Below are 14,173 nucleotides of genomic sequence, written 5' to 3' on the forward strand. Positions count from 1 at the left end.
AACTAAATTGATACAAAAATGGAAAAAAAAGAAACATAAGAAGATTCAACACTAATTAATAAAATGGGCAATTTATAATTAACCTTTTTTTTTCATTTTGACTTATTATGCTATTATTATTATTATTATTATTATTATTATTATTATTGGTAATGGGAAAAAATTTATAACATAAAAAATGCAAAATGCATTTTCACTTGTGATCTTAAGACTTCTGGACTAGAGAAACATTTACATAGTGATATTGCGAAATATTACTACAAATTAAAATAAATCTTTTAAATTTTAAAACGCTTTGTTATAAAATTGTATTTATTCCGGGCATTTTCTGCATCATTACTCCAGTCTTCAGTGTCATGGTCCTTCACAAATCATTCTAATATATGCTGATTTGCTGCTATAAAAACTTTATTATTATCAATGTGGAAAACGGTGATACTTTTTTCTGGATTTTTTTTAAATTGAAAGTTCAAAAGACCTATTTCTTTTGTAACTATGTAAGTCTTTACTGCTACTTTTGATCAACTTTATGCATTCCTGCTGAAGTAGTAATTTCTTTATAAAAAAAAAATGTTGTGGGCAGGGCTGAGTTCGGCTGGAATCCAGGCTACCTACATGCATCACTGTCAGAGTAACCTGACCGATCTAAAGATGTATGGAGCACTAGCACTGAAAGATGCTTCCTCACCCAGATCACTCCATTTATAACTTCTAGACGGTTCTGACACCCATCAGCAGTTTTTCATGCATCCATTACCAGAATGGCATTTTAGAGGAAGCATTATAAACTTTGTCTGACATAGATCGACACAGCATATTTGCAATATAGCCTTGTGAGCTTTTTTTTTGCTTTTATTGCATATTAGCATAAAAATATGTAATATTCTATAAATAGGTATTGTTTAAAGCAGATTAATTAAATGCTATCTCACAGCAAGAAGGCGTATGTGTGCGTGTATATGTATATATTAGGCATTTCTGATGTCAGGCACTGGTGTTGGACAAGAAGGCATGGCTCGGTCAGGACTTTGTGCAGGCCAGTCAAGTTCCTCCACACCAGACTCGCTCATCTACATCTTTATGGACCTTGCTTTGTGCACTGGTGCGCAGTCATGTTGGAACAGAAAGAGGCCATCCCCAAACTGTTTCTACAAAGTTGGGAGCATGAAATTTTCCAAAAAGTCTTGGTATGCTGAAGCATTAAGAGTTTCTATTTACTTGAACTAAAGGACCAAGCCCAACCCCTAAGAAACACCCCACACCATAATCCCCCCACCACCAAACTATACACTTGGCACAATGCAGTCAGGCAAGTATTGTTCTTCTGGCAAATGTCAAACCCAGACTTATCCATCAGATTGCGAGACAGATAAGCGTGATTTGCCACTCCAGAGAACATGTCTCAGTGGTGGCGTGCTTTACACCACTACATCCAACGCTTTGCATTGCACTTGGTGATGTATGGCTTGGATGCACATGCCTGCTACACTGAGCGGTGAAGCTCTCTACGCACTGTTCTTGAGCTAATCTGAAGGCCACATGAAGTTTGGAGGTCTGTAGCTATTGACTATGCAAGTTGGTCACTTCTGCGCACTGTGCACCTCAGCATGTGTTGACCCCGCTCTACGTGGCACTTCGTAGCTGAGTTTATGTTGTTCCCAATTGCTTTCATTTTGTTATAATACCAATAACCATTGACCGTGGAATATTTTGTACATTTTATGAATGGCAACCTATCACAGTACCACGCTTGAATTCACTGAGCTGCTCATTCTTTCATAAATGTTTGGAGAAGCAGTCTGCCTAGGTGCTTGATTTTATATACCTGTGGCCATTAAAGTGATTGGAACAGCTGAATTCAATGATTTCAATACTTTTGACTATTCTATCTTTTTTTGTAACTGGGTCCATATGATCCTAGTAACTCCATTGCATGGAGTAATTAGTAGAGAATGGCCATTAAAGCTTCATCATTCAACTTTTCATCGCTGTAATACTATAGGACCCCTTATCCTCTTCTCCCTCTCTTCTTCTCCAAGTGTTTGGCAGTGCAGCATGTTTCTGAGCCTGCAGCTGTAAGGCTCTATTGACTGCGTGCCAGCACTGCTCCCAAGAGCAGCTTTATCATTCCCAGCTCTCCTCTACCTCCACCACAGTCAGGTGCTGTGAAATAGACCTTCGTTCAGGAAATAGTTCCTGCCAAATCCAATCACTAGAGTGGTTATGTCGTATTATATGTTCAGCTGACTGTGTAACAGATGAGAGTGGCTCTGGTGTAGGTTTGTAGATACACAGTAGTCAATTAAATTGCTCTATTTGTGGTTAAGGTTCATTTAATGGCTTTAGTGTTGTAGTAGAATGCTGTGTTAAATAATGCCTTGGCTCTGAACCACACAGAGCTCAAAACCACACACCTGATGTTGTTTGTCTTTAATTACAAAAAGGTTAGGGGCTCAGATTGCAACAGTATGTGAAACACCTTGTAGTCTACTTTGAAATAAAAAAATGTCTTAATTGATTGTAGTTTGACAAGCATTTTTAAATCCTATTGACTTAATTATTGAATGACACAAATTCTGTGTTAAACTTGCTGTGAATATGTTTTGATCATTTAGTGGCTTCAGACTTGGGCCCCGTCCACACGGAGACGGGTTTAGCTGTGTACGTATACATCGTGTACCGTATCAGCGTTTCGTCCACACGGATCCGGCGTTTTGGAAGCATGAATCCGATATTTTCTGAAACCGGGTCCCAGAGTGGATAAATCTGAAAACGACAATCTTGCGTTTTTGTGTGTACAGCCAATCTGTATATTTTGTGAAACGGTGATGTCATCACACTACGTCCATCACAGTGAAAGAGTTCAGGGATACAACTACGGGCCCTGGACATCAATATTGCATAATTTAAAGGGTTACTTCAGCGATTAGCATATGGATTTGTATCAGTAGAAACCCTCAAGTATATTCAAATGATTGTGCTTCCTCCCCTCATATCCCCCTGAGACAAGAGATTTATGAATTTTATTTCTGGAAAAATTCCTCCGATGATGCAAATTGACGATATTTGCGTCATCGGAGGAATTTTTGGCCAAAGGCTAAAGACTACAGCCAGCCGAGGGAGCCACTTCCGCATGTTTTCAACCCGAGCATGGGGGATGGGAGATCGCACTCAGCTCAACTCGCAGCTGCAGGCATTAACTCTTTCCCCGCCAGCGTTTAAAAAAAAAGTTGCCAGCCACCGCCAGGGTTTTTGACAATTTTCACCAAAATTTAATAGCCCATAGAATATGTTGTTAAATGAATATCTGAGAATGCAATATATCAAAATAAAGATCTGACCCTCTTCTTTTAAACAAAAAAATCGTTTTATTCTAGCTTCATGCATTCCTTTTTTATCAACACTTGAATATGGGTAGGTTTCATAAAAAAAGCAACATTTTGAACAAAAAGCTGAGAAAATCAAATTTTTGTGAAAGACTGTTTCCAGATCAGATTCAGAGCGATGATCAAACACAGATGGAGTAGATCGAGTCCATCAACACCCCTAATGCTTACACAGTCCTGTAGCTCATCCTGAGTCCACATTTCATTCAGTAACATTAGGCAGTTTTGATTCATATGCTGTTTAATGAGGATGATCACGTTATTTTTAATATGCATATGATTACATGCGATCGCTCGTTTCACTGCGTCTTCCTCACGTGTGTTTTGATCAGGAGATTCAGTACTCATTCAGAAGATGCGCAATAGCGCCCCCTAGTGCCCGTCAATGAAAACCCGGAAACCCGGAAAATACCGTTATTGGCCTGGAAGCGTTTTCTCACAAATAACGGAAATTTCCGTGTTTGGTGGGGAAAGAGTTAATTTAAACGGAGCTATGCTGAGCAATGTAAGTGTTTTATCTTCTCAAATAAATTTCTATGAAAGTTAAGCTTCCAAAAGCATGAACTGAGAACGCGGCAGACTGAACACGAGTTGTGAATGTATGCCGCGAGCATGGTCGCGATTACCTCAGCTCTCATCACGAGAGCACATTCAGCTTATTCATGACGGTGAATGTAATTGACTCCTGCAACGTTAGTGCTGTGACACTTGGCGACAACTCACTCATTATTTTTGATTCACTATATGATCAGGTTTACATTTATATGCACTTATGTGCCGATTTCCAACAAAACAGACATTTGAAAGCAGTTTCACTCACCGCCTGCTGTTTCGACTCGTGACGTGCTTATCCGGGAAGTAGTGTATTTGCCACTGAAATACTCTGGAGATTACATTGTCTATTGAAATTATGATCATATTTTTTAGAATGGTCACCAATTTAGGATGTTTCAGTGTAGAAATGCAGCTCAACCAAAACCATTTTCTTTTATTTCCTTTTTCCATGTATTTGAATATTTTTTTTATCTATTCCTTCCAGACTACATTTCTCTTTTTAGTGCCATGAACTACCTAAACTTTAACTTTTGTCATTTAAGGAAGAATTTCAGACATTTCAAATTACATTTTTCCCCCTGTGTTACTGCAAGTTGACATCTTTGTATCTTTTTCTTCCCATGAACAGTTGCTACAGAAGATGGCTTTGGTTATAGCTGCCTGCATAAATGTCCGTACGGAGGTATTGTAGATATTGCCAAACTACTGTTAACACCTGCAGCTTATTACGCCAATGACGTTCCAGCACCGCTCGCCTCCAGACGTGCTGTGAAATCACAGGGCCTCCTGATATTAACACTCAGATCTGTCCCTCTTCAACAATATAATCACAGCTGTAATGCCAAGCCCAGTTTCACCGCTGTTATTGTCCTGCTCTCAATGACACTGTCTCATGTGTCTGTTACTGTAGATTTTGTCTTTTCTAGATCTTTGAGTTTGCTAGTCTCAGTCTGAAGTTACAACAATACTGGATAGAGATCTTGGAAGTTTGTTGAAAAGACAAACTGTACTACTGCAGATGACAATAAAGCCTCTCCATGTGAAACTGCCAAATCGGAAGGGATGGTCCACCCCATTCCAGTAGGCATGGGATCTTCCTTTGGAAGAAATGGTTTTGTCAGCCATATTCCATGTCACTGATTTGAAATATTAACACACTAATTCCTCGCCAACTTTGATATATACTCCTTTTCTATTAAGGTCATGCCAAAACCCTTTGGGTATAAAGGTAGTGCAAGTGACGGTGTAATTAATGTTACAGAAGTTATACGTAAGAACAAAAACAATGACAGATTGACCTAACTCAGAGCTTTTGCAAAAGCAGAGCTTTGTCAGAATCATCATCGCCTTTCAATTTAGCATTCCAGGGTGGGATATATTACAAAAACATTCATATTGTTTTCCCAACATCTGTGTCCTAAATGGTAGTAATTTAAATAGCAGAGCTAAAACTGTAAAATATAAACATAAAAACTGGCTTTACCAAACAGAAAGGTCCGGTTTAATCAAACTGTATATTAACTCAACTCTGTTGGGTGTTTCAAAAAAGGGGAGGAGCTAACAGCTGGAGCCGTTTCAGGGGAAATTACGTCAACACATTGAATAATGTGGCACGTTTCAAAGCACTTCAGTGGGCCTTTAAGAACATTAAAAGGATCTATATAATATTACAATATGTATTTATGTTTTCAATAAGCTTTTATTTTATGGTTTCATTTTAGTTTGTCTTTTTTTAATGATTTCTACATGGCTTAATTTTTGTATTTCAGTTTTAGCATGTAGCATTGAGGTGGAGCGAGAGGACAAAAATCAAATTAAAATTCCAGTTTATGAATATTATCTTTTCAAGGTTTTTCTGCTGTCTTTTTCTCTAATAATATTATGATTTTCTTGTCACTAGCACACAGTGTCCTAGCCGGTTGCAATGGGATAGTATTTTGTCTGTCTCCACTAAAAGCAAACACTGCGCAATAACAATCTCCTGTTAAGGCTGATTAGGACACAATGGTGTGGTTTCTGATTTATTTTAACTGTATTGCATTGACACAACCTTTTTTTTAGTCATCAAATCATCCTAGAAGTCTTTTTTTATCCTCTGTTCCATTGCAGCAATGGATTTGGAGATATCGTATCGTGCATTACAAGACTAATTAGACCGCAGCATTAGGTTTCATTTGAAGGATTCTGACCCCTTTCAAAAGCTCAGCAGCTAGGAAGTTGGACGTGCAGTCTCCCAGATAATGTAAAAGCTAGTTTTACACTCCTCCATTAGAGTCTGCAGCTCTTTAAAATGAGCCTGACTTAAAAAGGGTCGTTCTGAATCATACAAATGGGCTATTGCCATAAACATCTTCAGTACTTGACGTAGACTTTACTTAGAAGTATATACACCAATGCCTGAAAATGCATATAGGGAATTTACATTACCTTTAAAAAATACTGTATATAATGTGGATATAATAATTATTATTATTTAGACTAAATATAAAAGGCATTTACTAATATTGCTTAATGCATATAAATGCATAATCTACTTAAAATATTTCCCAAATATTGTACATAATGCAGCTTTGGTTTGAAATGAATCATCATCTTGCTGTCCTCTTGAATGGTGGACTTGCTGTTTGACTTGCTGCATCCCCAGATGGGGGGTGGGGGGTGAAGTTGAGCTGCAGAAGCCATTAGCTAGCAGACATTAGATCATAAAAACCACAACAGGCCTGAGCATTTTAACGATACTTGGAAAAGAGTCAAACGTTTCTACCGTCTAACAAGGTCATTTTGCCCGTTTTGATTGGCCGGCTGCCTCTCTGCTGTCATGCGAGCATTCATGTGGTGCGGAAGCTTTGTGAACCGTAAACACTGGACAGGGTATCAATCTCTTTTCCAATCTCTCCTTCAGGCTATGACTTCGCTGCGGTATTGGAGTGGTTTGCCGAGCGCGTGGACCGCATCATCCTGCTGTTCGATGCGCACAAGCTGGACATCTCGGACGAGTTCTCGGAGGTCATCAAGGCCCTGAAGAACCACGAGGACAAGATCCGTGTAGTGCTCAACAAAGCCGACCAGATCGAGACGCAGCAGTTGATGCGCGTCTACGGCGCCCTCATGTGGTCGCTGGGGAAGATCGTCAACACACCTGAGGTGATTCGTGTCTACATTGGCTCCTTTTGGTCGCATCCATTGTTGATTCCAGACAATCGCAAGCTGTTTGAGGCAGAAGAGCAAGACCTGTTCAAGGATATCCAATCGCTGCCACGCAATGCTGCTCTTCGCAAGCTCAACGATCTGATCAAGAGAGCTCGTCTTGCTAAGGTAAACTTCTTTTACTTGAACCTATGAAGATTGCCATGTAATCCAGCAAAAAAATAACCCACCTGAGGTTTTATAAGCAAGACACTGAAACCTGCATTTAAACACTGATGAAAGCACTATAATATGACCATTAGTATTTTCTGGAAGTTACATGATCAAGCCTTTACTTATTCGCACTCCAAACCCATTAGCTGTTATTTTTCTTTGGTGCTTGAATACATTTGAAGAATATTTTAATATAGCTATCTTTCATACAATAGTTTCAATTAGTGACCATGGCTATGAAAACTGCACAGCACTATGAACTCTTCTTGTATATGGGAAGATTTTCCTTTTGTGTTCAACAGAAAAAATAACTGCATTTGGAACGTTAGACAATGCCAGAATGTTCATTTTTGGGTGAACTAATCCTTAAAGTTGTCTGAACCAAACCACCACTAAAACCAAAATCTGGATATGGCTAACAAACTGCACAAAGTTTGGCAAGGAAATGTTGTCTGGACAAAAAACAAGAGTCTGAGTCTCAATGCTTATGCTTTTATATGTTGATGTTCAAAGGGAAAATGGTGTGTGTGTGTGATTCAGAATAAAAGGTCTGTTTCTCCATTTATTCAGTTGACATGTTGCTGTTCCAACATGTTTTTGATGTGGTCCAGCATATAGCGCTAGTGTAAAAGTAATAGCGGTTGTATACATGCACTTTGTGTTTACAGGCATTTTGTCTGTCTGATCTTGCAGACTTTGCACAGTAATGAGGCCATTTTCCAAACTGTACAGTCTGCTGATGTGGCTTCTCAATGTTTGGCTACTTTTTTTTTGAACAAGACTGAACTCAGAGTCATAAAAGATCCTGGTTGTGCAGGAAATCAGCTACATCTGAAAAAAACGAGACCAGAAAATGCTAAGAAAGTCCTTGACTTTGACTCAGGGGTCAGTGATTAGTTCAGGATTGTTAGATGTGCTGAAAGATACTGAGGGATCATGAGTCAAAATGTCATTCCCCACAAAGACATAATTATAAATGCCCTTGAGTGATTTAAAAGTCGCCCTTGCTTTAATTACAAATTATAACATAGCACGTTTATTTAAAGTAAAGAATGCCGTAATCATTTACTTATCGTCATGTTGTTCAAAACCTGACCTTTTTATCTTCAAAAGGAACACAAAAGACAGTCTTATGTTTTTATAATCTTTTGTCTGCTGCTGTAATGGCCAGATTCCACACTTAAACAGTTTTTAGCAGTTTTTGCAGCTTGGGTAGTCAAACTGTCATTTAAAAGGAAACTGAAACTCTCTTATGTCGGTGCATTTACGTCTGATATCCTTTATCATCCCCATCAGTACAAATGTTGCTCAAAAAACAAGGGCTGGGCAAAAGGGACCCGCTCTGGTAGAGGAAATGTTGGGGACTGTCAGTACTAGTCACTTATCAAACTCAATTTAGATCTCCAGGTCCTGCCGGATGCATTAAAAAGTGCATTTAAGTTCTCTCCCTGTCCCTCACCCTGATCATACAGATGTGCTTCCCCTGCTGTCATCATTTATACAGTCACCTTCCTTCCACACAGGGGCCAGACGTCTCTCTGCCGCACCTGACGATTTATTTAGTAGCTTGTGTATTATTGCTAATATTCCGCCTCGTAAAGAATGTTTTAACACGTTTGGGCTAAATACATTGGGCAGCTACATAATTTTTCATATATACAGTCAAACCAAAAATGATTCAGACACCAGATATAATATATTTTTCTAGTGGGTGCAGGACACTATAGTTCATTTATCTAAGTGAGAATAGCCAAGTAAAGTAAACTGACATATTATACCCATAAAATTCTTCATACAGTGGACTACCACTACAATTTTTGATAATTTTGGACCAAAATTACTTTGATTTGAAGAGGGGTTTTTTTCTATAATTACTCATGTGACCGACCATACACACCAGACTGAACAAAATAAAGCATTGTAAATTGGTATTATCAAGTTGTGTACTTAAATTTAACTGCTGACAGCTGATTGTGTTGATTGCAATCCATTACATACTTTTCTAGCAAAGTTTTCTGACATTATCAAGATTTTTTCTGACAGTTTAATTACCTTTTTCAAAAAATCTAGCGAATAAACATAATGATAATGTGGTAATGTGAACAGTGTCTGAAAGGTTTGAACAAACTGAAACAGTTTGACAGTGTCTGAAAAGGCTATACAATCTAATGAATGAGTTAAAAATGTGTTCAGCTCATTTTTCAGTCTAAAGTCAAGAAAAAAATGTAAGCCTGTTTTAGTTATATTTGGATTGACCATTCACAGTCATTTTGAATTTGAGGTTGATTTAGCTGGATTTAAGGGCTGTTTTTGTTACTATAAAAGATAAAGGAAAATGAATTAATGTTTTAATATTAAGAATTGTCCATGATGATTAACCACATTCCGCATATAAAATAATTACAGAATGTCATCATGAATCATGCATTCTAGAGAACAAGTATAATTGTGTAAAAATGATAATTACCTTGAAAATGTCACAAAAAAATTCTGTTTCCTAATGCTATTTATTTATAAGGATTTTTTTTATACAGTAGGTTTTTTGAGTAACTCAAATGTTTCAGTCAGTTATATTTTATGCTTTTTATTAGTGAGAAATATAAACCAGACATGCTCTTTGTAACTGTAGTCTACTGATGCTTGATTTATAAACTTACAAGGAGCTTTGTTTTGCTCTAACAGGTCCATGCATACATCATTAGCTCCTTGAAGAAAGAAATGCCCACGGTCTTTGGGAAGGACAACAAAAAGAAGGAGTTGATTAACAGCTTGGGTGAGATCTACAGCCGCATTGAGAGGGAACACCAGATTTCCCCGGGAGACTTCCCTAATCTTAAGAAAATGCAGGTATGGTCGATTTAAACAACAGAGACTGATTCAAGAATGCTTCACTGAGACTTTTAAAAGGTCTTTTACTAGAGTCACATTGAAAAGTCCATGTGATTTTTAATAAACAATCACTTAAGAATGCTGTTTATATAATGTTTTTTTTTTTTAACAGTTCTACAAACACATGAATATTGAGTAATTAGGCCAGTTAGTTTGTATGTTTCTCTCTTCCAACACACAACTATTTAAAAAAAAAAAAAAACGTCAAGAGTTTTTTATATTGCCAAACAGCAACCGTCTGTCTGGAACAGAGTATGGAGCTGTTTTACCCAAGAAATAATCAACAGATGTTGACATGATCTTTTGTTGCATCCTACAAGTTTTTTTTTTCTTTCTTTCTTTACGCTAAATAGGAGCAGCTTCAGTCACATGATCTGAACAAGTTCCAGCCTCTGAAAATGAAACTATTGGACAGTGTGGATGACATGCTGGCTCACGACATCGCCCAGCTTATGGTTCTGGTGCGCCAGGAGGAGACGCAACGGCCCAATCAGATAGTTAAGGGCGGCGCCTTCGAGGGCACCATGAACGGGCCATTCGGACACGGATATGGCGAGGGAGCTGGCGAGGGCATCGATGAAGTCGAATGGGTGGTGGCACGTGACAAACCCATGTATGATGAAATCTTCTACACTCTCTCACCCGTCAATGGCAAAGTGACTGGGGCCAATGCCAAGAGGGAGATGGTGAAGTCCAAGCTGCCAAACACTGTGCTGGGTAAGATCTGGAAGCTGGCTGACATTGATAAAGATGGGATGCTCGATGATGAGGAGTTTGCCTTGGCTAACCACCTGATCAAGGTCAAACTAGAAGGTCACGAGCTTCCAAGCGAACTGCCGTCTCATCTTGTGCCGCCCTCCAAGAGAAAAGTTACAGAATAAGATTGAAGCGGCTTTGAATCGGAAAGGATTTTAGAAAAAGCGAATAGTGTAATTTAGGTTGCAGTTGAATTGTTTATGGCTGGACAACCATTATTATAGAAAAACTGTGACTTCTTTGAAATGTGTGGCTTATGCTTCACTAGCAAGTATGGATTTGAAAATTATCCACCTTTTCAACTATTTTGACCTGTGTATGTTTTTATGTTTAGTTTTTTATGAACAAGTCGTACTGTCTGCAGTGCTTAAAGTCATTTTATGTGTGCTTTCAGAGTTTAGTTAAATTTCTATGCCATAATTTCAATGTCATCTGTTCAGCTATCATGACTCTAACACTGTGTCCTAACCACCAGATGTGTTGCGATAAAATATATTACATGTAAAACAGCACACTTTGTCGATCGCTTGGTTCCATTTCTGCGAAGTAGTGTTTGCTAGTTTCGCCCACAGTGGAATCTCATTGGTCCCACTTCACGTAGCCACATTAAACATCAATATCTTCTGATTGGTTGTCATTGTGTCATGTTGCATAGCAATTTCACGTTCAGACAAATTACTTGTTGCATTGCACCTGGTTAGGACGTGCTAAGATGCTTTATCAATATATTTCACTTTCACATTCAATTTACACTACTGTTCAAAGGTTTGGGGTCAATAATATGTTTTTGAAAGTAGCTCATGTTCACCAAAAATGTAGTATAAAAACATAAAAACATATTATTGTTAAGTATTACAGCTTATAATAATAACTAATAACTTGAATATTTTAATTTTCAGCATCTTTACTCTCAATACTCTAGTCTTCAGTGTCACATGATCCTTTAAATCGTTCTGATATGCTGATTCAAGAAACATTTCTTATTATCAATGTTTGAAGTTTGAAAACAGCCGAGTTGGTTAACATTTTTGGGAATAGCGAGATACATATTTCAGGACTATTAAAAAAAAAAAAAAAAAACAGTTCAGAAGAACAGCATTAAAATTGAAGCCTTTTGTGACATTATAAATGTCTTTACTGTCACTTTTTTATATAAATTTAATGCATCCTTGCTGAATAATAATAAAACAAATCTTACTGACCCCAAACTTTTGAACGTGGTGTATATCAGACTGATCTGTGTCTCAGGTGGGGTGTGAGACATCAATTACTGCAGAACAAAGTGAATATTATTCTGAATCTTGAATCAGTTGTTGTTTTACGTGCACAACTGGTAAAATCTAATGAGTAAAGCAAAATTCCTTTTATAACTAGATGTAATTGTTCTCTTCTTGTTAAGGCGGCATCGTAATGAATGCGAGTCCTTTCTAGCCTGACCAAGAGACTGTTAAAACTGTATAGCTGTCATGTCAGAAGACTCAATGTTTAGTGTTTTGATGGACCCGTAGAGCTAGTATCTTTGTCAATTGTATACTGTGTTAATGCCTAACATATCTAAACTAACTTGAGTTTTCGGAGTGTTTATATAATTCCGGTCTAATATCCAAAGAAGAAGAAAAAAATAGAATGACGCAGCAAAACAGCTGTTACACTTAATTCAAATGATATGAACCTCTCTTTGAGCGTTTCTACGTTCATATGCTTATTGAAAGAGCAGCGGCTTTGAATCGAATATGTATCGAGTCCTATTACTTTATTATATGAGCATTTAATGAACTCTTTACCTCTCTATCCACCCTTGAAAAGTAGTTATCTAGAGCTGTACCATCTTTTCCCACAGATTTTTAGGATTTCAAGGTATTGATATGGTTTTTGGACGACAAAAGATGTTTCGCTGAATAGTCCCTCTGCTTTGTTTCTATACAAGCTCAAAAAAAGCACTATATAGTGTCATAAAAGATGTTTGACGCAGCTTTACACTAGATTCCATGTTGTCTTAAGACTCAAATTGAAGTGATTATTTACTTAAAATCGCCATATTATGTACATTTGGCATTTCATGATTGGTTATGAGACACGCTGACGTTTGGCATCACAGACATACAAAAATTGTCATCAATTACTCACCCTCTTGTCTATTCAAACCTGCATGACTTGCTCTCTTCTGTGGAACACAGATGATGATATTTTGAAGAATGTTGGTTAATAAACATTTCTGGTTGCCATTGACTTCCATTGTATATAGACAAAAATATGTAAGTCAATGCGAACCAAAACTGGTTGTTTATCAGCTTTCTTCAAAATTTCGTCTTTTGTGTTCAGCAGAATAAAGAGATGCATGCAAGTGAAAAAATGATGACAATTTTTGTTTTTTCTGCTGAATCGTACACATTTTGATGGCCATGACTGTAATAATGAAGGAATAATGAAAGGATATTTACTTTGTGTACTGTTCTTTTAAATCGGATCTGCTTTGATTTGACTGCCCAGTTGCTTATGTGAAGTATCTCCACAAACTAAACCTCCAAGCCTGTTTAGTTTGAGGAATTAAACCTAAAATCTGCCTCGGTGCCTTGAGACACACCCGCCTCAATCAGATTTATGACACTAGAGATGTATAAAGCACATTGTCGTATTCTACAATACCATTCATTACATGCTAACAAAATAAACTGACATTTAAAGACTTTCATTAATGCTCCATTTACAGTTTGATGTGAGTCTCAAGTGAAAAAATTCCAGAAGTTTTGCACATCAGATTTTTTTTGGGTCATAATGTAGGGTTGTGTATTTGTGTGTTTGACCAAGTATGTACATGTATATGGGTGCAATATGGTTTTGCAAATGTATTGTGAAGTAGTTTGTGTATGTGTGCTTGTGTGAAGCACAGATGCTCTGTTGCTCATTGTGTTTTAACCAGTGCAGACAAACTATGTGAGACACTACTGTTCAGGGAGGTGGACATTATTCAACTAATAAAGATCAAACTCATTTAAAGGTCTTTTGTGTTCAGGTTTCTTGTTTGAAGCATTGTTACATGTCGACCTAACTTATTCCTGAGTAAAACAACAACTCTCTTGTCTGATTCATCTGGTTGAATGTATTTTAGCATCTGGCTTCATGGTTGGTGATTTATAAAGTGCAAGACAGAATCGATTTTCTTTTAGGAGGCAATAACTTCACACAGCTTTTACCTTCACAAACAGCTATATTACACACTACATAAA

At 37.6% G+C, this 14,173-nt stretch overlaps 1 protein-coding gene across 1 annotated transcript in view; it reads left to right on the forward strand.

Moving 5' to 3' along the window:
- Positions 1-13,947, forward strand: part of ehd3 (EH-domain containing 3) — a 32,207-nt gene extending 18,260 nt beyond the window's left edge. The window contains exons 4-6 of the mRNA XM_067417903.1: positions 6,844-7,256; positions 9,984-10,148; positions 10,544-13,947. Coding sequence (XP_067274004.1) covers positions 6,844-7,256; positions 9,984-10,148; positions 10,544-11,071 — 1,106 coding nt within the window. The 3' untranslated portion in view covers positions 11,072-13,947. The remainder of the gene's footprint in view (positions 1-6,843; positions 7,257-9,983; positions 10,149-10,543) is intronic.
- The last annotated feature ends 226 nt before the right edge of the window (positions 13,948-14,173 follow it).

The sequence above is a fragment of the Pseudorasbora parva genome, chromosome 15 (assembly GCF_024679245.1).
Source record: "Pseudorasbora parva isolate DD20220531a chromosome 15, ASM2467924v1, whole genome shotgun sequence".
Lineage (NCBI taxonomy): Eukaryota > Metazoa > Chordata > Actinopteri > Cypriniformes > Gobionidae > Pseudorasbora > Pseudorasbora parva.